Source organism: Anolis sagrei, chromosome 1, assembly GCF_037176765.1.
Source record: "Anolis sagrei isolate rAnoSag1 chromosome 1, rAnoSag1.mat, whole genome shotgun sequence".
In the NCBI taxonomy this organism is placed as follows: Eukaryota; Metazoa; Chordata; class Lepidosauria; order Squamata; family Dactyloidae; genus Anolis; species Anolis sagrei.
In genome coordinates, this window is record NC_090021.1 from 48581026 (window position 1) to 48604536 (window position 23511).

Genomic DNA, 23511 nt, shown 5'->3' on the forward strand with positions numbered 1-23511 from the left:
TTTTTGCACGGTCTGCCAAGGCTTTAATTGTGCTTCTTTTTTGACTTGGGTGATGGTTGGAGTTTTTATGTAGATATCTATCCTATCTAAACTGGAGATTCACTCCAGTTTGTGCCTTCAGATGTCTTCTGAAGAGGGGCTTCTTAGGTTCTGCCATATCATTCCACTCTTTTTTCCTTTCCAGCATGAAGAATCATAGTGCTGCCTTGATGCCTAACAGATGATCTAAGCCGTTTCACTAATACTGAGCCATTTCACATTTCGTTTTTACTTACTTTACTTACTTAGGTGATTCCTCGTAGCTCAAGGATGGCCTTGGCGGTGGGTCTGTAGGTGGCTACAGACCCACCGCCATGTTGTAGATCTACATGTTCTCCTGCAGTGAGGACATCGGTTTCCAGATGGAAGGCGGTCCTGGTCAGGGTTGGCTTGATGCGCTTTCATCTTGGGACGTTTCTCCCTTTTGCCCTCCATTCATGCCTCTTCGAAGTCTGTAGCACTGTTGGTCACAGCTGGTCTCCAGTTAGAGTGCTCAAGGGCCAGGGCTTCCTAGTTCTCAGTGTCTATGTCAGTTTTTGAGGTTGGTTTTAAGCCCATCTTTAAATCTCCTTGCCTGTCTAACAACATTCAGTTTCCTGTTCTTGAGTTCAGAGTAGAGTAACTGCTTTGGGAGATGGTGATTGGGCATTCGGACAACGTGGACAGTCCAGAGGAGTGGATGGTTGGGGGAGCATCACTTCAATGCTGGTGGTCTTTGCTTCTTCCAGCATGCTGACATTTGTCCGCCTGTCTTCCCAAAGAAATTGCCGGATTTTTCGGAGGCAATGCTGATGGAATCGTTCTAGGAGTTGAGTGTGATGTCTGTAGACAGTCCACCTTTCACAGGCATATAGTTTTTGACGCATACATTTCAGAAAGATTATAATCTTCATCTTGTTAACAGGGCAGGGCCTTCCATTAGGGTGAGCAATACTGCCATCTCAGGTAACAAATCTGGGGTTTCATGAAAAGGCAGCAAATGGGTGTGTGTGTGTCCACGTGCCTTCAAGTTGTCTCTTGACTTATGGTTAGCCCATGGTCATAGCTTTTTCTTGAACAAGGAATACTAAAGGGTGGTTTTACTAGTTCCTTCCTCTGGAATATAGCCAACAGCACCTGGTTTTCCTACATGGACTCCCATCCCAGTACTGACCATATCTGACCCTGATTGGTTTTCAAGATCAGATGGGATCTGGTACCTTTAGGATAGTTAGGAAAATGGCTGTTTATAATTCACTGTTATGTTTTGACCATTTGATATGGGGAGAGTTTGTGCTATGGAGTTCACTTCGTGATGGGTTCAGGCACTGTGTTTAACACTCCCCTCTCAGGTAGCAAACTATGTTAGGCTCTGATCCTGCTGTTCTGTGCCTTCATGCTCATTGATTTCCTAAAAAATATCCAGAGCTTTTCTGTTGCTACCTTATTAGGTTAAGAGAATGTGACTTACCCAAGGTCAGTGGGTTTTTTTTTTTTTACTGAATGATGGTTTGAACCCTGGCCCCTGAAGTCCTACATCCAACACTCAAATTGTTATACCATGTTCTCTCCTTAGTGGAAAAACTGGGCTTGGGCTGCATAGCTCACTATTCCTTTAGGACAGTCAAAGGATAGCAGTGTATGCAGGTTGGCTTGTTGCTGCACTGAGACTATTCCTGCTATGGTTTCCCAGTTTGATCCTTCAGCTAGTCTAAGCTGCCAGAATACTTTTACAGCAAGTGTCAGCTGAAGAGTTCAAAACTTGGCCCCATCCCATGAACAGAAGTAGCAGCTGGAGCGTCCTGGTGTGTCTCTTATCATCTCTGCTCATTCTTACTGCAGATAAAAAGCTATTTTGTGCCATCAAGTCTGGAATTCCTATGGCAAGAAGAGGTAGGGGAAGGAAAAGGCCACACGTCTGGGGTAGAAGGAATGTCAGAGAGTTTGCGTGCAATGCAGCAACACCAGTTGGCATAAACAAGTGGGCCCAGGCTGTGTGAATTCCCCACCACTCATTTTGCTCAGAAGTTGCTGGATGGTTTAGAGAAAGGCTCCTCAATTATGCAAGCAGTTGCTGAAGAAGCAAATGGTGGGGACGTCACAAAACAGCTGGCTGTAAAGAAACCCAACAGAAGGGGAAAGGAAAGAGGCTGTTGGCCAACAGGAATTAGAGGAATTAGAATGACAATGAATGACTCATTTTATAGCATTAAAGTTTATTTTATGTCATGAACACCATTGATTCTGTAGATCTAGAGAATTAATGTAATTTAAATGTGTTTGACATAGTGTTTAGAATTTATTATTATTTATTTACCTTATTTATATCCCACCTTTCTCTACCCTGAAGGGGACTCAAGATGGCTTACATATGGCAATTATTCAATGCCTTCGAACATATACAAACATTAAGCTTAAAATCAATTGAATTAAAATACATATTAAACATTTTAAAAGCATTACATTCAGTGTTAAATCATGCCATCCAAAAATCATAGTAGTTGATTCAATGGACCCACTTAAGTTGCAATAAGCAGTTGGTTTTAGGCTACTGGGGTAGAGAATGTGAAAAGAAAATCTGGTTTTGATTAAAATAGATCAATTTAATCCATTACATTTGTCTAAATGTTGATTAACTAGTCATAAATTGTTTGAATGAGTCTATCCAACTTGGAATGAATCAAGAGGATGACAGCTGACAATTATTCAAGCCCAAATAGACATCCATAAGAGCAAGTCAAAATAGTAGGGCCTTTTCTGTGTGTTAGATGCTTCTTCCTTGAAGGTACTTTTGTGGGCTGTAAAGATGACCTAATAACATGTATTTAAGATTGGGACTGGGAGGAAAGATTATGCCCAATTGACAAAGTCCCATGAGCTCCAATACAGATTTCTTCCAGAGTTTAGGCCAAGAGGGCAGCTTTGCTGGAGTTCAGCCCATTGGCACTTTTTGATCAGAGTAGGACTACCAGGTAACAGTCAAAAGTCAAGTGGTCTGTGCGGGGAAGAAAGAACCCTTCTGCCATCTAGTGGTGCCTGTATTAAAAATAAAAATATATATCCTGGAGACATGTCTAAGCAAATGTTGAATTTATAATTTCAGACACAGGGATCTTGAGTGGTCTTTGCAAAAGACTTCCCCACCTTCAGGTGAGTGTATTTTTTTTAATTCAAGACTGAAGAGTAGAATCCAGGGCTCATCTCCCTTTTGCCTATTGCCACTGAATTTACCAGTGAAAAGCAAAAACAAAGAGAAATGATTCCAGGAGAGAGGAGCAGATTTCCTTGCAAAAGCAGAATCACTAACGAGACCAAGTGGTATAGAAAGGCCAACCTTTTAGGCTAACCTTCTGCCAACTCTGAAGAGAGCCCCTCCTGATAGGCAGATTGACTCTAAAACCAGCACACACTCCTGATCTTTTCTCAGTTGCCCCGATTCAGCAAGAGATGTCGCAAGGTATGCTCACAGCAGGAAAGATCTGCCTCCTCTCTGCCCTGGCCCCTAAAAGAGACTGATTCCTACAGAGACAATGGTGAGAGCAGGAGCGCTTATGCCGTGGGGTTCTACTGTGTGGATAATCAAGGGAAATGGAAGATTCAGACGTTCGGCTCAGCGGTGGGTTGATGAAAGAAAGAAGGGGAGTTGGACCATCCAGTTTCAGCCTGAAGGAGGCACTTGGGTAGCCCAGTCCATCAGGGTCAGCACAGCCAGAAGTTTCATCTTTGCTCTAGCTGCACATTGTATATGTCAGCCACTGTGAAGGAAAGACAGCAACAGTGAATGAGCTTGTAGAAGATCAGATGTTAGGTGAACAATTAACTATTGTATAATCAGCCTTTCACAGTTTGCCCAAAAAATAATGTAGTGAAGTTACTACAATTTGCAACACAAATTGTGGAGTAACCACAAGGGACAGAGATAGTTTTCTCTAAAGAAGTGGCCCAATACTTCTATGTATGTATATGTATGTATTTTATATTCTAACTTTATATTTGAAATTGGAATATTGTAGTTTTAAATATGCTGTAAACCGCAATGAGTCGCCGTATAGGCTGAGATATTAGCGGTATATAAGCGTACCAAATAAATAAATAAATAAATAAAAGTAGTTTAAAGAGAGAGGTCCCACCGTAGAAGGGACAAGCTTGAGCTTGATTCCTCTTTCACACAAATCCCTGTATCTCCTCTGATATTTCATTTTTCTTTCACATTCTGAGTGCTGTTTCAGTAGGTAAAGGTTTCCCCTTACATTAAGTCTAGTTGTGTCTGACTCTGGGGGGTTGGGAGTGGTGTTCATCTTTATTTCTAAACCGAAGAATCAGCATTGTCTGTAGACACCTCCAAGGTCATGTGGTCGGCATGACTGCATGGAGCACCGTTACCTTCCCACCGAAGTGGTACCTATTGATCTACCCACATTTGCATATTTTCAAACTGCTAGGTTGGCAGAAGCCATTATTTTTTGAAGTACCCCAGGGAGATACTTCAAAAAATACAAAAAAATACAAAAAAATATTAAATTGAGTGTTGGTTGAGTGTTGTAAGTCTCCTTGAGTCCCTTCAGGTGAGAAAAGTGGGGCAGAAATGCAGTAAATAAATTAAACAAATTAGTTGCCTTAAATTTGCAAGGTTAAAATGGGTTCAATACATGAAAGTTTAAGAGCAGTTGTCTTATTTTTAACTTATATCCTAGGCTATTTTGGCTCCCATCTTGAGATAAAAGATGATACATAAAATTATACTGCACAGTTTGCCTTTTATATGAGCTGATATTGCCATTTGTCTGGCTCTGTTTTAATTCTCTTACCTCACGAAGGTTCATCACTGCACTGCCAGTGCCTTCACGATCTTTGCTTTTGAAGAACCCTGCAAGGTGTTAAGAAAAGAAACGGAGATTCACTTATCAGCTCTAAAGTTGTCTTTTCCTATCAGTTTTGCCCTATGGCAGTTTACAAATTAAAGGCTGAGACATGTATAGACATTCTAGTTAATAACAGAGACCCATGTAAAGTGTATAGGTTTACAAATACATCTGAAGGGAATTTCATGGACCAATTGCCACCATGGGCGCAGTGGTTTGCACTGTCACCTCCAAAAGCAAAGTCTCAGCCAAGAAGCTGAATGGTAAAGAACTAAATTGAGCTTAATTGCTATTATTTCAGCTTCCTTTAAGCTCCTATTACACAGTCTGCAATGTACACATATAAACCCTGACAAATTTCCCTCTTGCCATAATGGGAACCTATAGGTTTAAACTGAACATGGCTTCTGTTTCAGTGTTGGAAAGAGAAGTTCTCCTTTGCACTTTTCATAGAGAGATTTGTTCCTTCAAAATCTGGAGCATAAGTTTTTCAGGCTGTATAGCCATGTTCCAGAAGCATTCTCTCCTGACATTTTGCCTGCATCTATGGCAGGCATGCCCAGATGCCTCTGGAACATTGCCATACAGTCCAAAAAACTTACAACAACCCAGTGATTCCGGCCATGAAAGCCTTCAACAATACATATCTCCAATTTTTACACAATCTTGCTAAATGCAGAACTGTATTACCTACATTTCCTTTATTTTTCTAATAAGTGCAAAACTCAGTTTTTAGTTCAGGACAATGAGTGCCCAAAGCATGCCCCACTCCTAGTGAAAGGGATGGCTGCAGTGGCTAGAGCTGCTATCAACTTTTTTCTTCCTTTTGAAAAAAAAACAAACAAACAAAGCCACATGTATTTTTATTGCTCCCCAGTCTCTCAGTCTGAACAAAATCTGGCAACCAGTATTTTTAAAAAAACCTAAAACCATAACAGTAAATAAAGAACACCACTCAAAAATAGGGGAATTCCAGATAAGAAACAATCAGGGCCAGCTAATCACCTCCCAACAAAGTACAAAACCAGACCTTGTAACTGCTAGGCCATTAAATGCTAATCAAGGTGGCCAATTGAAACTTTCACACCTACCTCAAACAGACAAGAGTTCTTTATCACACCCTGAACATTCCACAGGTATATAAACCTCACTTGCCAACAACCTCTCAGGATGTCTGCCATAGATGCAGGTGAAACGTCAGGGGAGAATGCTTCTGGAACATGACCATACAGCCCAGGAAACTCACAACAACCCAAACTTCTTCAGAATCACTGAGACCAAATCAATGAGACCAAAGACAGTGTTGTTGAAGGCTGGGGTTTACTTGACAGCACTCAACAACAATATCAGTCATTAGAGGTGTATCCTTACATACGGTTGGGACTCACAAATAGCTCCTATAGAAGGCTACTCAGACCCAGCAACAGAGAAACTTACTGAACATGGTCTCCAATTTCACTAAACAGGAGACAAAATTATCAAAGTCAACACCCTGTGAGTCATCAGCATATCGGTCCACCACCACTTGATGCAACTTGTTGTCCAGCTTGAATCCTAAAATATGAAAAAACGGATATGAATGTTAAGTCCAACAAGAGTCTAAACCAAGAACACAATTCTCATAATTTTGTTCTTTGAGAAAAGAATTCTCAGCAAGACAACAAACTGGAGCGTGAATACAATTCAATTAACTCAGAAAAAAGATGTGTGGGGAAGAGTGCACAAAAGAAGGAATAAAATAGTTTATTAATTAAGGATACCTACTTCTTCCTCAAACTCTCTCAAGCTTTCTTAAGATCAATCACTTTAAAATCAATATATTGAGTGTGTTTTATAAATGAAGTGATGAGGCACATCTTCATGACTACTCTTCTTTTGAAATTAATAAAAAAGACTCTACCTCAAACTGAATGATCTGGAAAGCAAGCAAACCTTTCAATGATCCCAAAGTGGGAGAAAGTGGAGTATGAACATACATCAGATTAAGTTCTTCATTGTTCATAGGATTTGAAAACCTGGAAGTTGCAGCAAGCATTTGAGATTGATTAGTCCCTAGTTACGCATGCCCAGTCCCCAAGTCACCAGATAGTACTCTGTTTTGAACGACACCCACTTCTCCAGCCCTATGGTACACTAGTTGCACTATCCTTGCCCAGCCGTTATTATGGCTTGATCACAACCACTTTAGGAATCTTGGTCATTGTTTTTGTTGAACCTGGTCTGTTGGATCTCCAATGTAATCTGTTCTATTTTGTTATGTCTAGTCTGTTTTATCTTGGTGGCTGTATTTTATGATGTTCCTATTTTAATATGTTTTGTTTTATGGATTGTTTTTGCTGTTATGTTTTGTGGACATCTTGTCCCATTAGTAAGCTGCCCCGAGTCCCTTTGGGAAGATGGTGGTGGGGTATAAGAATACACAACAAGATTAGTACACAGCAAACAAGGTCACTCTGCTGGCTGTTGTATTGGATCACACGTTTGGTTGTTGTTGTTGTTGTTGTTGTTATTATTATTATTATTATAGGTGGTGGTGGAAATGACACCAGAAAATGAACCTGATCCTATTTTCTTACAGCCACTTTGGGGTTGGCATGAACAAGAGAGGTTAAGAACACTGATCTCTCTCAGGCCCCTTCTACTCTGCCATATCCAGATTATCAAAGCAGACTCAAATAATCCAGATCAAATCAGATAAAGTGGATTATATGGCAATGCAGAAGAGGCCTCAGACAGAGGAGTTTTCTCGGTGTTCATTTCACTATAAAATGTCAGTTCTTTGAAGACTGGCAATAAGATGAATCCATCTCGCCTAGGAAATCCATCCAAGGGCTGTAAAACATTCTGGAGAACAAAACATGTTTGCAAACTATGACTAGGTTTGAAACTTGTATTTTATGTTCATGTATATGAAAAACACATTCACATTTTCTATTTGCATTAATGAAGAAGGGCAAAAAAAGACATCACAACCTGATAATGGAGTTGGGATTATATTGATAGGAATCTAAGGAATGCAATGAGAACATAACTGATGAATTTGTATATCTCTATTCTGATATTACTGCTTGTGCTTTCTGAGGCTGTGAGTGAGTATTAACCTTACACATAAACTGGCCATGCCCCCTCTCCTCAATGGGAAATAGAAAATAATGGCATTACACAAGATACATGTACATACAAAGTGTAGCATTAGTCAGTCTATTAGCTACGTCAGTTTATAAGCACTCCGAACTCCTCAATGTTCCCAGCATGCTTATTATTTTCCCTTCTAAAACTTACCAGCAGCTTCCAAAGCCAGGCGCATCTCATAGGAGCTCATGGTGCCTGATTTATCCTGATCAAACCGACGAAAGATATTCTGTCATGACAAGACAAAAATTATGACACTGCGATTCTTTTCCCAATGGGTACGCTTTATGTACTCTCTCTCTTCCCAAAGAACTGTGCTGAATGCATCATGGACCCATGCCTCTTTCACTTCCTTACCAGCCAGCGTGTGATCTTGTTCCACAAGATCTGAAACTCCACAAGACCCAGGCGAGAACTGCCATCTTTCTGAAGAACAGGAGAGTCAAGGAGAAAAATTCAATAGAATAAAGCTTACGATCACAAAGTCTGAGAAAAATATATATGATGGAACAGATGATATAGGTAGGGCTTCCAAAACTGCTGAAAGAACCGAATGATGCAAAATCCAAAAATAGTATTGGTTATGTTCCAAGTTTATGAGGTTAATCCCATCCACCCCTCCATTCTAGACCGACTCCCCAGACACAAGAGATGTTATATAAGTACTACATTTGTGTGCTTTTCACCTTGGAGTGGTGAAAACTACTAGTATACAACTGTCCCACATCTGTGCCAAAGGGTGACCCATTGGTGTTTGCTGGGCTTTGATTCCAGAACTGTCACTGTTTTTGATGTTTGAGTGGATACAGCATATGTTTTAGTGTTTTTAACATATTAGGACAATCTCAGTGGCTTGAGGCATGGGGATTTTAATGATGGTATACATGATTATTTTTATGAGTATTTATATTTCTGTAATTTGCATCTTATGGAATGTGTTGATTTATTGTTTATATGTCAGGCTGGTGGGATGATGATTTTATGTATTACTTTTTCTATTTTTTCGCTGCTTAAATTCCATCCATGAGAGGAAAGTGGGATAAAAGTAAGTAAGCAAGTAAGTAAATAAATAAATAAATAATTAAATAATAATAGTTTAAACTGAATGTGAAGATAATTTACAGTAGTTCATGAGATAATGCAATCTGGGGAGTAACATAGAAGGAATACAAGCTATGTAATTTCCGGTATCAAATAGAAGAGAAGACAAAAGTGTGTTGTTCTTTCCCAATGATGTGACCAAGATCGGAAGTGTTTCCATGAGCAGATTTATGGATTCAGTTTCAAGTGTTTTATGATACCTCATGCCTTTAAGGACAGAGTCTTTGAAGGTTGAGAAGAGGAGATAAACCCAGCTGATTTATGATTGTTTTATCTCAATTTCCTGCCAAGAACTCCTCCCCTCCCCAATTCCCTGGATACGAAAATCTGTGGATGCTCAAGTCACGCTATAAACAGGGATGTGGTAAAATAGTGTCCCTTATATAGAATGGCAAAATTAAGGTTTCCTTTTTGGATTTGGGAGGGGGGGGGGGAGAAATATTTAAAGTGTGGATAGTTGAATTCATGCATGCAGGATCTGAGGATACAGAAGGCTGACAGTGTATAAAAACATGTAATAAAGAGCTGTGCTTGCTTCCTAATGGTGGTTGTTCACAAAGTTGCTTGAATACAGTGCTATCCATGTTTTGACAGTTTTCTGAAATGCCTTCCATAAGCAGAACCAGGCAACCAGCTTTACTACTAGGCCTGGGTAACAACGCAAAAATTTGTTTCTAAAATCGATTTGTAATTGGGGTTTTTTTTTGTTTCAATATTTAAAATAATTACAAAATTTTCCAAAAAAAAAGTTCGGTATTTATGAAATTTCGTAAATATTTACAAAACATTTTGTAAAGATGGCACCCTTTTTTTTTCAATATTTTTAAAATATTTTTTAAATTTAATTATTAATTTAGTAGAATAGGGAGGAGAAATTAAAATTATTATTAAGGAGGGAAGGCAGGCACTCACTCTGGCGGGCCCTCTTGCTCGCCGCTCGCTCGCCCCTCTCGCTTGCTTGCTCAGCCGGCGCCGAGAGAGGAGAGCTCCCAGCAAGCATCGGCAGGCGGCCATCTTACGTATTTCCGAAATGGACGGAAATACAAAATTTTTTGGCGCCTGCCGTTTCGATATTTAAAAACACTTCCAGGTTAAAAAAAAGGTTTTGTAATCGTTTCGTAATTCAAAAATTAACGAATTTTTTAACGAATTACGAATTAACGAAATGAATTGACCAGCCCTATTTACTACTGCTACTAAATTGTTACTACTGCTGCTACTACTCTATGTTATTTTATTTATAATCCACCTCTCCTTTTGGCTTGAGGTGGAGTACAACAATTCAAGGCTTTAGTCTCTTCTCTCATACTATTGCCAAATGATTCATCCTGATCTACTTGTGCTGATGCGGTGCTTCTCTGAAAAGAGAAAACATAAATATGTAAAAGGTAGCAAATTAGTTTAACTGCTCTCACTTCTGGATCTTATTCTTTGTATCCATTCTCTGCCCACTTTGCTTCGGTCCTTCTTTACACTGTCACATGTTGTTCCAAAAGAAACATTGCCCAAAATGGTCTTAGGCTGAAAGAATTAAATGCTCTGGGAAACGGCAAGGATTTCAGGAGAGACTCTCCCCCCCCCCCCCATGCACTCAGTCAAAAACACAGCCACAGACATTAACATAAATGCAATAGCATAAAATGTTTTTCAGAGGGTGAGGCATGAGCCAATACATTTGCACAGCCTCCAGTACAGATTAATTCCTATAATACAGTAGCAATCTGAACTTTTGATCTGTTTCCAAAAAATTTAGGGGCTGAGAAAAACTATACACAATTGTGAGATGACACTGTTATACAACATTGTGACTACCTCACAGAGTTCCCACTCTGATTAATAAATTATGAGCAAAAGCAAATCAAAAAGTCACATTGCATTTCAGCTATAAGTCTTAAGGATTGGCCATTGTCATCTCTTACAAGGCTAAAGGTGCTGCCATTTCTTACATTTGTATTAGATATTCCTTGACTTTGTTTCGAGCAGGAATATCTTCAATCAATTCCCCCTGAACCTATTGACCACAAGAAAGGATACATCCATCAGGTTGACTATGTTGCGGCAAGAATCCATGCTGAACCCGTCTGTCTTCAGATCTTTGTCTGTCAAAGTGAGAAACAAGAACAATTATGAATCTCTGCATGGAGAGGAAGGAGCAGAAGTTATACTCCCATACACTATGGGTCAGAGGGCTTAATAAGAAGCACTTACGCTTTGCAATGGTTATGTTGAGGAAATTTCTGAGCTCAAAGACACTGATTTCCATGTCCTGAAGGAAGAAGGAGCAGAGCATCAGCCATTTCTGAATGTTCCTATTTGTTCAGAATCTCACCTTCAGTGTAAATAAGAATGGTGCTTCTATTTACTATATGTATTCTTTGGATTTTTTCCCCAACCTTTGCCAAAAGCAGTTCAGTATTGGGAACAGTATTGGGACAATGTTCATGTTGAGCTGGGGGTTTGGAGACTTGTAATCTTTGTATATGCTGTTTTAAAGCCTAATCTTGGGTGGGTGGGAGAATTCAGAATATAAATAAAGTTAGCAACAACAACAACAACAACAGTTGGGCTTGAAAGAAAGTGACCTTAGAGGAAGCCTGTCAGATCAGTCACTTGTTAAATCCAAGCGCTATATCCATTACAACGAACAACCCTCCAAATGACAATGATAATCACTTCTACATTAGCAATTAGAGTCTTTGATACTTTGCATATTCACATTCACTGTAGATTTTGACTGTTCAGTGCATAGAAAAATTGGCAGGGGAGAAATTAATAGAAAGTCAGATCTCAGCACACACCTCTCCTGCAAGCTGACGGAACATGTTTTTGAAGTTCTCATCTACATCATCCTCGGAGATTTCTTCCTGAGAAAATAAAATTTAGGAGGAGCTGATCAACCAACATTCCTTGTAATCATTCGAGAATTTCAGGTTTAAATTGAGAGCTATACTATCTATACAGGCAGTCCCCGAGTTACAAACGACACGCTGAGACAACAGGAAATGAGAGAAATCTATTCCGAGGAAGGGAAATCCACTCCTGAAAGAGTTATCATGGGGAAAAAGTATCTCAACTGAAGCTTTATTACCAATCATTGTTTCGACAACAAGCCAAATTTTCCAAAATCTAATTATCACAGAACAGAAAAGGAGGTGAAGTCTTTTGAATAAAAGCACAGACAGCAAAATGAACATTTGGCTGAAGTCTCACTTAAAATGCACCTGTGCTGGCTTACAAACAAATTTGACTTAAGAACAAACCTACAGAACCTATTTTGTTTATAACTTGGGGGCTATCTGTACCTCTGATTTTTCTCCATTGAACTTAAAGAGGCATACAGAACTTTCTCTGTCCCCTCACCCCCACCCCCAATGGTATCCTTGTAATAACTCAGTAACACAGATCAAGTTGAGAGCAACAATGCTCCAAGGTCAAGTAATAAATAAGTTTACGCTATTGATTGCTCACATCCTGAGCAACACATAATGCTGAACTGCCTTTCATGTTTCCTCAATCATCAGGTCACCTCTTTACACCTTTTCCCTTTTTCTCTTTCCTTCAATTTGGTTTTCTTCTCCAGCTTTCACCTCAAACTGTTTTGACCAGCAAGGCCTACTTAATAAACATAGCTCTTCAGAAGTAAATAAGCCAATTGTGATGGCCAATACTCATATTATTCTTTCAAAGTACCTATGTACCACACTGTAGTTTTCAAAAGCACAATACAGTGTAAAAAGGAGGAGGGATGACATTTTAATAATGCATCTCCTGGACAGAGTGCTTACCTCATCTGGAAGATCTGCAGAGATCTCCTCATCCAGTTCCCTGAAATAGAAAGAAGGCTGTGAAACAGGTCTCTAGTAAGTATGCCTAAAAGGATAGGGGAGGAACTCCTGTATGGAGTATTTCTGAATATACAACATAGTGGAAAAGAAATGTCTAGAGTCTATGACAATGGCTAACAAAGATTTATGAAGTAATTAAGATCAACAAACTGATTAGGTTGATGGAGGAGAAGTATCAGCTTCAAGAGAGATTGGGGGTTTACTAATATAAAATTGGGAGATTGATTGTGGGATTTATAATATAACAATAATAATGATGATGATACTTTATTTATAACCCGCCCTCTCTCCCCAAGGGGACTTATGAGCTAGTAATGTGTCATTAAATGTAGAAGTATGGTTATATAATGTCAATTAAAGAAGAAGACGAATCAGAACTGAAACCATCAAACAGAAAGTGAGAGATCTGTAGATTAGACTAGTAGACTTGTTTGTTAGTTTTGCTGTTGTATGTATGTTTTTTGAATTGGTTTTGTAAGCTGTTGTAGGTTAGTGTTTTATATTAAGATAAAAAGGCTTGTGTTTGATGTGATTTGCTTCTTTGAATATGTCTTTGTTTGTATGATGGTATGTTTGTTTCATTGAATACAAATTAATATTTTAAAAAATGGATGTGGGAGAGGTTGAGATTTGGAGGGAAACAGACCACCACCCTTGTTGCATCTCTGAGTCTGAGAGAAGTTGTCCCATTGCCAGATACAGAGATGTGTTATTCACTCAGGTAGTTAAACATGTCACTACAGTCACTATAAATAATCATGGCAGTTAATAGTACAGTCAGGTCTCTCCTGAACTGCCTTTTGAATATTTTTCCCACACTTACAACCCTAATGAGTTTTCTACACTTCCAAACAAACTTCATCACCACAAGACTGTTGAAGTTTGAGGGCAAGCCTGTGGAAGAGGCTTGAGGAATGTTCATCAATACCAATACAAACAACAATAAATAATAGAGCAACTCATACAATGCATGGGACTTACTCTGTATCAGACTGTTTTTCTGTGAAGACACGCAGGACAAAGTCTGCTTCCTTGTTGGGCTCTAAGGTGTAGGGCACAATGATATATTCACCAGGGGGCAGACGGATGTGGTTGCTCACCTCCCGCAGACTGATAGAGGTTTCTGAGTGAGCCTGAGACTGGTTTTTCAGAAAAAAATCCTTCTTCAGGTGGACATTTTGGCAGCCCTGTGCCTAGGAGAGAAGCAACTGCATATAGCTAAGCAAATACATGCAATCCTTGAGCTACAAACAGCCAACTTACATCTGACTCCTAGTTACAAAGAGCGGTGAGACAACAGGAAGTGAGAGGAAATCTACCTCTGGAGCGGATCTAGACAACCCCTTTATTATGGTAACTTCTGCAATAAAAAGGGGGCTGTCCAGATAACATTCTGGCCAAACCGGAATTAATAGGCCACAAACCAGAAAAACCCTGGTTTGTGGCAAATTAATTTGATATTGGGTTTATTCCGTGCCTTCCTGGAAGGCACAGGATAAACCCACTACTTCCGGTGTCTGGACTGCAGAATAGTGCAGTACAGACAGCATTCTCCCAGTTTCCCGGGAGCTTTCTGGGGTGTCCCGGGAGTCTTTCTGGGACTGGTCCGGGAGGACACCGGGACACTCTACTGCTCTCCCCAAAAGCCCTTAAAAAGCCTCTTTAAAAAGAAAAGTACTTACCAGCCTCCATTGGAGAGCTGCCGCAGCTCTCCTGACACATAGAAATGGCACGCCAGGAGAAAGGGGGGGGGGGGGGAGAGGAAAATCACTCCTGCCCCCCCTTCTCCTGGCACAACATTTCTACATGCTAGGAGAGCTGCGGCAGCTCTCCAGTGGAGGCTGGGTAGGTACTTTTCTTTTTAAAGAGGCTTTTTAGGGCTTTTAGGGAGGGAGTAGAGTGTCCCACTATCCTCCTGGGCCTGTCCCGAAAAGACATCAGGACACCCACCCCAGAAACGCATACTTTCTGGAGTGTGTGTGGACAGGGCCCCAGGAACATTCACGTTTTTAAACGTGAATGCCCCTGGCATAAAGCCCCGTCTGGAAAAGCCATAGGAAGTGAATTCACTCCTGTAAGAGTTATCATGGGGAAGTGTATCTCCTCTGAAGCTTTGCTACTAATCCTTGTTTCCACAAAAACCCAATTTTTAAAGAAAATCCAATTGTCAGAGTGTACAGAAAGCGAGGTGAAATCTTCTGAACAGAGGCACATACAGCAAAACAAACGTTACAGGGGTGTTAACCTTTCCCTATACTATTAAAAACTAACACATCTATCTATATCTATATCTATATCTATATCTATATCTATATCTATATCTATATCTATATCTATATCTGACTGGAGTTGCAGTTAAAAATGTACTTGTACTGACTTACATATAAATTCAACTTTACAACAAATCTTATCTTGTTCATAATCCAGGGTCTGCCTGAAGTTTGCCCCTCCCTTCAGATGATAAAGAGACAACACCTTCCATGAATAGGTACAGATACAACCAATACAGATGGAGGGAAAGTCTTGTGAACCAAAAACCTCTTTGTGATGGACACCAAGTTAGGAAGATATAATAACAAAAGAAAAGTTATTGTTTATCTTGTTTACTTGTGTTATATTAAACCGTTTGATCAATCCATTTAAGTTGACTATGAAATCTCCATTATCACAATTCCGTAATGTTTTAATTGCTCAGGACATACCTCCTCAGGAACCTACAAAGTGATCAGGGGAGGAGAGAAAAAAAGAAGAATAGATTAGAAATTAGCTTTTGTTAAACGTTGCTAGTGAAAAGTCACACCAAAAAACCTTTCAAGGTTACCTCATAGACAGCAAAGCCGATGGTATGCAGATATTCTCCTGCTTGACGAGCTTTGCGGCGATGTTTTTGCATCAAGGCAACTAAGAAAGTGCAAGCCACCCCATCATCCTCTGGGTCATCATCCTCTTCTAGGAGCCTGATTTTGAACTGTGGATTAACCCAGAATGTTGCTGCAAGAAGAGAGGGAGGACTCCAGTTACACAGTGCTATCAAAGCCCTCATGAGTTCAGTACTGAGAGAAAGGCAGGTTATAAATAACATCAGTAGAAATGAATGTGAGGTCTCCAGGAGAGAAGCCACTTTAGGAAATAAGATACAATGCATCCCAGCCTCACTCTGACTCAACTAATAGCATACAGTCATGCACCAGGGTCCCAATTTTCAAAACATATAAACTATGCAGAACACAGAGCTTACTTCTGTAATGTATCGACAACAAAAGAGAAAGAATAGAAAACCAAGTGTCACCTGGATGGTTCCTGCAGCCTCCAGCTGTGCTGCCACGGCGCCAGGTTCCCTCAAAGAGAGTGGTGTGCCACCTGCTTAACCCATCCTTGTCCAGAGTATCTGGGGTGAGGTTACAGATTTCCAGCCTGGAAAACTGACGCATAAAATCTCGAAAAGACATCCTGCAGGGACAAAAGTGATGGTGAGACCACATAGGAGGAGCAATGACGTTAATGGCAATGGACAAGAACACAAAGGGACATAAGAACAATGGCTGCCACTCTTTTCCAACTGTCTGGTACAAACACAAAAGGAAGTATATTACTGCCTGAGCATTGAACCTGGGAGCCCAGGTTTCCACAATACCTTTGTACATCTAAAACTTGTGTGCCAACTGTGCCTGCTCCCCAAGATGCTGGATCTGGCCATGGTGGTATATGCCTTAGTTACATCCCTTTTGAATTACTGTAATCTGCTCTGTGTGGCCTAGTTTTGAAGCGTGTTTAGAAATTTCAACAGGAGCGGACAAAACCTCACAACCTCTGAGGATGCTTGCCACAGATGCAGGTGAAATGTCAGGAGAGAATGCTTCTAGAACATGGCCATATAGCCCAAAAAACCTACAACAATCCAATCCCTCTGTTGTGGAAGTTCCACTGGCTGCCAGTGTATTTCTGAGCATAATTCAAAGTGACCTATAAGGCCCTATACGATTCAGGTCCACGCTACCTGGCAAATCGCATCTCCTGGTATGAACCTGCCCGGGCCCTGAGAAGTCTTCTCTCTCAGTCCCACCTCCATCACAAGCTTGGTTAGTGGGAATGAACAAGAGGGCTTTCTTAGTGGCAGCCCCTCAATTCTGGAATTCTCTGCCTAGGGAAGCAGGCTAAAACCTTTTTATTCAGACAGGCTTTTAAAGCAGAAAGTCTTAAAGACAGGGTCAGGGTGTTGTGTGGTGTTTTATGTATTTTAAATTGGTTTAAATTATTAATTTTTAGATAGTTACAGGTTTAATTCTATTTTAATATTTATAGTCTTCAGGTTTTAAACTCTACATTGTGTTGGAGATTGCACAAGTCTCCAGCCCTCAATGAGTAGTTAGCCTATATAGAATTAGCGTGAAGGATTCCTTCTCCAAATTCCTATGCATGCCTATCTCAGAAGGGGCTTTGTTTCACTCTTCCTCCTTGCTATTATCTTCTCCCCCTTGAATATTTAGCCATGTGATATCTGTAAGGGATGAGGCAACTTCCTCTTTAAAGCTATTTTGATTGCCCTGGCTTTATTGCTCTGGTTTGGCATTGTGATCATTCTCTCCATTTTGGCCTCTCTCTTGCGTTGTCTTATTTGAGTGAAGATGCATCTTGCCTTTCTCCAGGCAAGATGTAGCCACGTGATACCGTTTTGTTATTTTTACCCCCCCCCCCCTCAAATATAGCTTAGTAAACTAGTTAGCTCCAAGAACCTTTTCTATCCAGAATGGATTTCTTTTGAGTTTAATAAACATATTTTTAGAGCCTATGAAATTGTGGCTCCTGCAATCCTGTTCCATCCTGTTGAATGGAGACTAATCCTCACTTTCTTCACGTAAGTTTCTTCTGGTTATGAACTGTGCTTCTGGCACTCTGCTATATTTTTGTGGAATCACCCCAAGTGAGGCTTATTTTTGAGCCTAACAGCTTCTGATTCCCATCACATTGTATTGTTTTTACCACTATACACCTCTTTGAGTCTCTTTAAGAGAAAAAAGTGGTGTATAAGTAGTACAAATATTTGGCAACAAATATTTTTAATCTACTGACACAGACGTGAGAACAAACAAATTAACAATAAATGGTGCCATGAATCTAGAAACTTACCAGAATTCACCATCTTCCATTTTTAGGTGCATTTCTTCCCTCTGATTAGGGTCTACTTCATTCCACTCAGAAGAGCTAAGATACCAATGGAAAGACTGTTATACTATGTTTTTCTCTCTTCTAAATTAAAATCAGAATCATAAAGTTGGAAGAGACCTCATGGGCCATCCAGTCCAACCCCCTGCCAAGAAGCAGGAAAATTGCATTCAAAGCACCCCTGACAGATGGCCTTCCAGCCTCTGTATAAAAGCTTCCAAAGAAGGAGCCTCCACCGCACTCTGCAGCAGAGAGTTCCACTGTGGAACAGCTCTCACAGTCAGAAAGTTCTTCCTAAGTTCTGTTTAGGTGGAATCTCCTTTCCTGTAGCTTGAAGCCATTATTCTGTGTCTTAGTCTCCAGGGCAGCAGAAAACAAACTTGCTCCCTCCTCCCTATGACGTCACCTCACATACATGACATGAGAGAAGCCTCCTCGCAGGATTGCAAGACATCCGGGTGTCCCCTGGGCAACGTCTTCGTAGACAGCTGATTCTCTCGCCACAGAAGCGACCAGCATGCAAGCAAGCAAGCAAAACCTCACATATTTATACATGGCCCTCATCATGTCAACTCTCAGCCTTCTCTTCTGCAGGCTCTTTAAGTTGCTCCTCATAGGGCTTGTTCTCCAGACACTTGATCATTTTAATCACCCTCCTCTGGACACATTCCAGCTTGTCAACAACTCCCTTAGATTGCAGTGCCTAGAATTGCACACAATATTCCAGGTGCGGTCTGACCAAGGCAGAATAGAGGGGCAGCATGACTTCCCTGGATCTAGACACTAATCTCCTATTTATGCAGGCCAATATCCCTTTGGCTTTTTAGCTGTCGCATGACATTGTTGGCTCATGCTTAACATGTGGTCCATGAGGACTCCAAGATCTCTCATATTTGCATTTCCTTTTTTTCTGCCTAAGTTATGTATCTTGCATTTGTCTATGTTGAACTTCATTTTGTTAGTTTCGGCCCATCTCTCTAATCTGTTCAGATTGTTTTGAATTCTGCTGGACTATTTGATATTCCTCCAATCCAAAGGAGCAACAAAAGTCTGACTCAAAGAGCAACAATTCAGTGGTAGAGCACCAGCTTTCCATACAATTAGGTCCTCCGTTCAGTTCCTAGTATTTCCAGAGAAGATTATAAAGATCCATCTGAAATCCTAAAGAGATATTGCCAGTTAGTAAACTAAGCTGGATTGATCCAGTGTAAGTGTCCTTACATGATTTTCCCTTCATTGCCTCAGAGTTACAAAGATGAACTTATTCAGTCAAAAAAGCACTTGTATTTGAAATGATACTGCCATTTTTTTCTACAATGTTTCGTTTATACCAAATGATAATGCTGCATCTGTGGATCACTTTTATGTGCCCGTACATAATAGGGCCTTGTCACACTCACTTGTCACTCCAAGCTCCAGACCACTCTACATCACCCCAGGGGTTCCTTATGCGGATGAGCGATTCTTGTTGGCCACGATAGTCCACCTGCCAAAGTTGGGATATTAGACAACCTGCAAACCCAGCCAACCCCATGAACAGCTTACCACCTGATAATGAGAAACTCACATTCTTAAATCCTGTGACAGAATAGGCATGACCCTTCACTAGTTTCCTGAAAGTGATTGCTTCCATATCACGTGCACTGGTGACCTGTCAAGAAAGGGAAAGTGGCATTGGTCACTAGGCTCCCCATAGAAAGGCTCCACTTTCATGCCTCTTAAATTTCAGAGGAATACAAGACATCACTGATAGATGAAAATGCACACCAAACATAACATATGATTAGGAATTCAAAATCCTGAAACAGTGTAAACCAACTTGGAAATACACAAACTTTATAAAGAACACAAGCCTCCAACTAGAAGGGTAGCTCTGATCCATCCCATCATAATATATGATTCCATATGAACATTAAGAAGAACTTCCTAAATGTGAGAGCTGTTCAGCAGTGGAACTCTCTGCCCTGGAGTGTGGTGGAGGCTCCTTCTTTGGAGGCTTTTAAACAGAGGCTGGAAAGCCATCTATCGGGGGTGATTTGAATGCAATATTCCTGCTTCTTGGCAAGGGGTTGGACTGGATGGCCCAAGAGGTCTCTTCCAACTCTATGATTCTATATTTAGGATGTGGCCATCATTCATTTTTCTTGCTTGCTCCATACTGCCTCTCTAGTTTTTCCAAAATGAACTGGAGGTGAAAAAAACCTTCAGATTACAAATATATCTAAATACACCTTACCTGAGGATTCAGTGCATTAACAGCCATGGCAGGGAATGAAAATAAATATGGGAAACAGATTTTACTTTTACTAGCAGAAACTCCTGATGTGTTTTGATCTGTGTTTAAGGCCTTTTCCCCCCTGGGGGGATACATAAAGTCATAAAAAGACAAATCTCTAGTAAACACTTTGAGAGTTCCTAATGCAAATGTTTTCAAGTTTAATTCAAAATAGATATTTAATCTATAGGCAAAGTAATAAGGTTTCATGTAATTGATATTATGCATTTACGTGTTGTTCTTTTTTGATTTTATATAACACACTGAAGAAAACCTTAAGAGTAAACACATAGGCCAAAATGTATTTGGATTTTCTACTAATTAAACAATTGATTTTTAGCTTCTTGGGATTCATTGTTTCTTTTGTGGAATCAATTGAAAGAATCTCAGGTTCTGCTTCTTAAAGGAAACAAAGGCAAAATGTGGGTAAACCTTTATTTGAGGCATCCCCTTTTCAAACTTAGAACTAATGGGTTTCTCCTGCAAAGACTAGTGTCCCTTTGTGTGGAATTCCTAATATGATTTTTATTTATTCATTTTGAAAACATATATAGAGAAAAATTGCCATGAGAAAAGAATCAAACATGGAATGGTGTATGTTAGACCAGCCCCTGACCAGCTCCTTACACACAGCAATGCTATATTTTTGAAGAACACAATGAAAAATTCAAAGAACAGAAGTCTGAATGGTATTTGAAGAGTGGTTTTCAGTGCACCTACCCACCACAAGGAGGCACCAGGCAGTACTCTGTTTGTACAGCCTAATATGGGAAAAGGAAGTCTGTAGCTTAACATTCTGTGTCCCATCTTACATTTTTATCTAATCTTTGGGCCCATTCTGCTGTTCTGCCTTGATCAATCTCAACCAATTAAAGCCACTATTATTTATGGCAGGTCCCATAACACTTTTTCAAAAACCAGATCAGAATGGAAGAACAGATCTGTTCCCTCCAAAATTCCAAATCTGAAGCATTTCACAAATGACACCTGTCTGACACACTTACATCAATGGAACAGCCAAGGAGGGAACCCCTTTCGAGAGCCTTGCAAATGATCCTGGCAATGTTACTAGGTGGCTTCTTGAGATCATAAATTTCTGCCACACCTCCTGTGAAATCCTCAAAGCCTTCTGTGGTGCTGCCACCTGACAGGGCCTCATAAGATCCATTCAACCTATATGCCAAACAGAATTTAGACAATTAGCTGGATCAGAGTCTGAAAAGTTTATTTTTTGAACTACCCAACTCAAAATAGAGAGAGTCTTGGAGGTGCACAGGAAAAAAGTAATTCCTAAGTTCTTAAGTAGATAGTATTAAACCACACCTCCTGGTCTCTTAAAAATAGTAGTGTGGGTGGACTCAGGGCAGTTTACAACAAAATACACAAACATTCAATGCCAAAAGTAATATGAAAACAAATCAATAAACAAAGGAATGGACTCCAAGAATGAGCAGAACTTCCTGGGAAAGGTATATCAAGGAGGGGAAGCCTCTCAAATACCCTGCGTAAGATAGTACTCACTTAGCATATGCCTTTTCCAGCAGAGCACTCCAGAATTCTTGACATTCTGCTGAATGCACAAATAACAGCTTTCCATCTTTGGTGGGCAGGCGGTCATCTATTACCACATCCATCCATTCACCAAACTGCCAGATCTGGGGAGGCAACAGGAGAACAATGGGTTGGGGCCAAAAAAATGTTGCTGATGGTGGGATAAAAGTAAAATAGATGCTAGGTGTGAATGGGAAAGCCAAATGCTAAACAACATCCTTGTTTGTCAGTCAAAACTTTCCTTGTCCATGACTGTGCAATTTCCACATCTCAATTCCATTCTATTGTTGAGAAAGGACAATGAAGCACTTTCTAGGGGAAATATGAATGACCTTTTCCTTGTTCTCACCTGGAAGTGGAAGATGCCTGCATAGTCCTTCTGGAAGTTCTGGTCATGAGGCACAACTCGGTGCAGAAGATCCTCATTGAGAGTCAGGGAGCCAATGGCAGCCAGTAACCAGCAATTACCTGAAGAGTAGGAAAACAGAACACCAGTTCTTATAATATCTAGGTTCCAACATCCTTACTTCTGACCCATGTGTTCAATATCAGCACAGTAGGCCCTCTACTTTCATAGGAATTCAATACAAAAGAAAACCACAAAAATGGGAAAATGCATTAAAAATAACTATTTTTCCCTGAAGGAATGCCTCTCTAGGAAATTTTCAGTGATAACTGATCACAGAGTGGTGCTGGAGGACCAAGAGATTTGTGTCCTCCAGCACAACTGTGGTCATACTAAAGATCTAGAAAAAACATATTATTTACATTTGCAATAGTTAAATCTTCCAATTGCTCAGTGTATTTTATACCTCTTCTTACCAGGCCACTCAAGACATTTTCTTTTGCTTTGATACACATTTGTGTCAAAATTTGGGAAAGTTACATTTTGAACTACAACTCACCAAGCAACTAGCCATGCTGGCTGGGGTATTCTGGGAGAGGAAACTGAAGACCTTGCACAAATGCATCAACACTATTTATCTGGTAAAATCTTCAGAATGTATGAGAAACAGTAATAATCTCTCCTTTATTATGATACCTAAACAATGAGGGACAATTTGGCCTGCATCAAGAGGAGCATAGTGTCTAGATCTAAGGAAGTAATGCTACCCCTCTATTCTGCTTTGGTTAGACCACACCTGGAATATTGTGTCCAATTCTGGGCGCCACAATTCAAGAGAGATATTGACAAGCTGGAATGTGTCCAGAGGAGGGTGACTAAAATGATCAAGGGTCTGGAGAACAAGCCCTATGAGGAGCGGCTTAGGGAACTGGGCATGTTTAGCCTGAAGAAGAGAAGGCTGAGAGGAGATATGATAGCCATGTATAAATATGTGAGAGGAAGCCACAGGGAGGAGGGAGCAAGCTTGTTTTCTGCTTCCTTGGAGACTAGGACGCGGAACAATGGCTTCAAACTACAAGAGAGGAGATTCCACCTGAACATTAGGAAGAACTTCCTGACTGTGAGAGCCGTTCAGCAGTGGAACTCTCTGCCCCGGAGTGTGGTGGAGGCTCCTTCTTTGGAAGCTTTTAAACAGAGGCTGGATGGCCATTTGTCAGG

At 40.4% G+C, this 23511-nt stretch overlaps 1 protein-coding gene across 1 annotated transcript in view; it reads right to left on the minus strand.

The window, feature by feature from the left end:
* Positions 1–2217: 2217 nt before the first annotated feature.
* Positions 2218–23511, minus strand: part of LOC132761299 (calpain-1 catalytic subunit-like) — a 31372-nt gene continuing 10078 nt past the window's right edge. The window contains exons 4-22 of the mRNA XM_060754047.2: positions 22297–22415; positions 21918–22051; positions 21401–21569; positions 19689–19772; positions 19522–19607; positions 18086–18160; positions 16248–16408; positions 15780–15949; positions 15661–15672; positions 13940–14151; positions 12899–12938; positions 11912–11977; positions 11322–11379; positions 11148–11212; positions 8370–8438; positions 8163–8241; positions 6318–6434; positions 4827–4885; positions 2218–3773 (exon numbers count right to left, since the gene is read on the minus strand). Coding sequence (XP_060610030.2) covers positions 3747–3773; positions 4827–4885; positions 6318–6434; positions 8163–8241; positions 8370–8438; positions 11148–11212; positions 11322–11379; positions 11912–11977; positions 12899–12938; positions 13940–14151; positions 15661–15672; positions 15780–15949; positions 16248–16408; positions 18086–18160; positions 19522–19607; positions 19689–19772; positions 21401–21569; positions 21918–22051; positions 22297–22415 — 1802 coding nt within the window. The 3' untranslated portion in view covers positions 2218–3746. The remainder of the gene's footprint in view (positions 3774–4826; positions 4886–6317; positions 6435–8162; positions 8242–8369; positions 8439–11147; positions 11213–11321; positions 11380–11911; positions 11978–12898; positions 12939–13939; positions 14152–15660; positions 15673–15779; positions 15950–16247; positions 16409–18085; positions 18161–19521; positions 19608–19688; positions 19773–21400; positions 21570–21917; positions 22052–22296; positions 22416–23511) is intronic.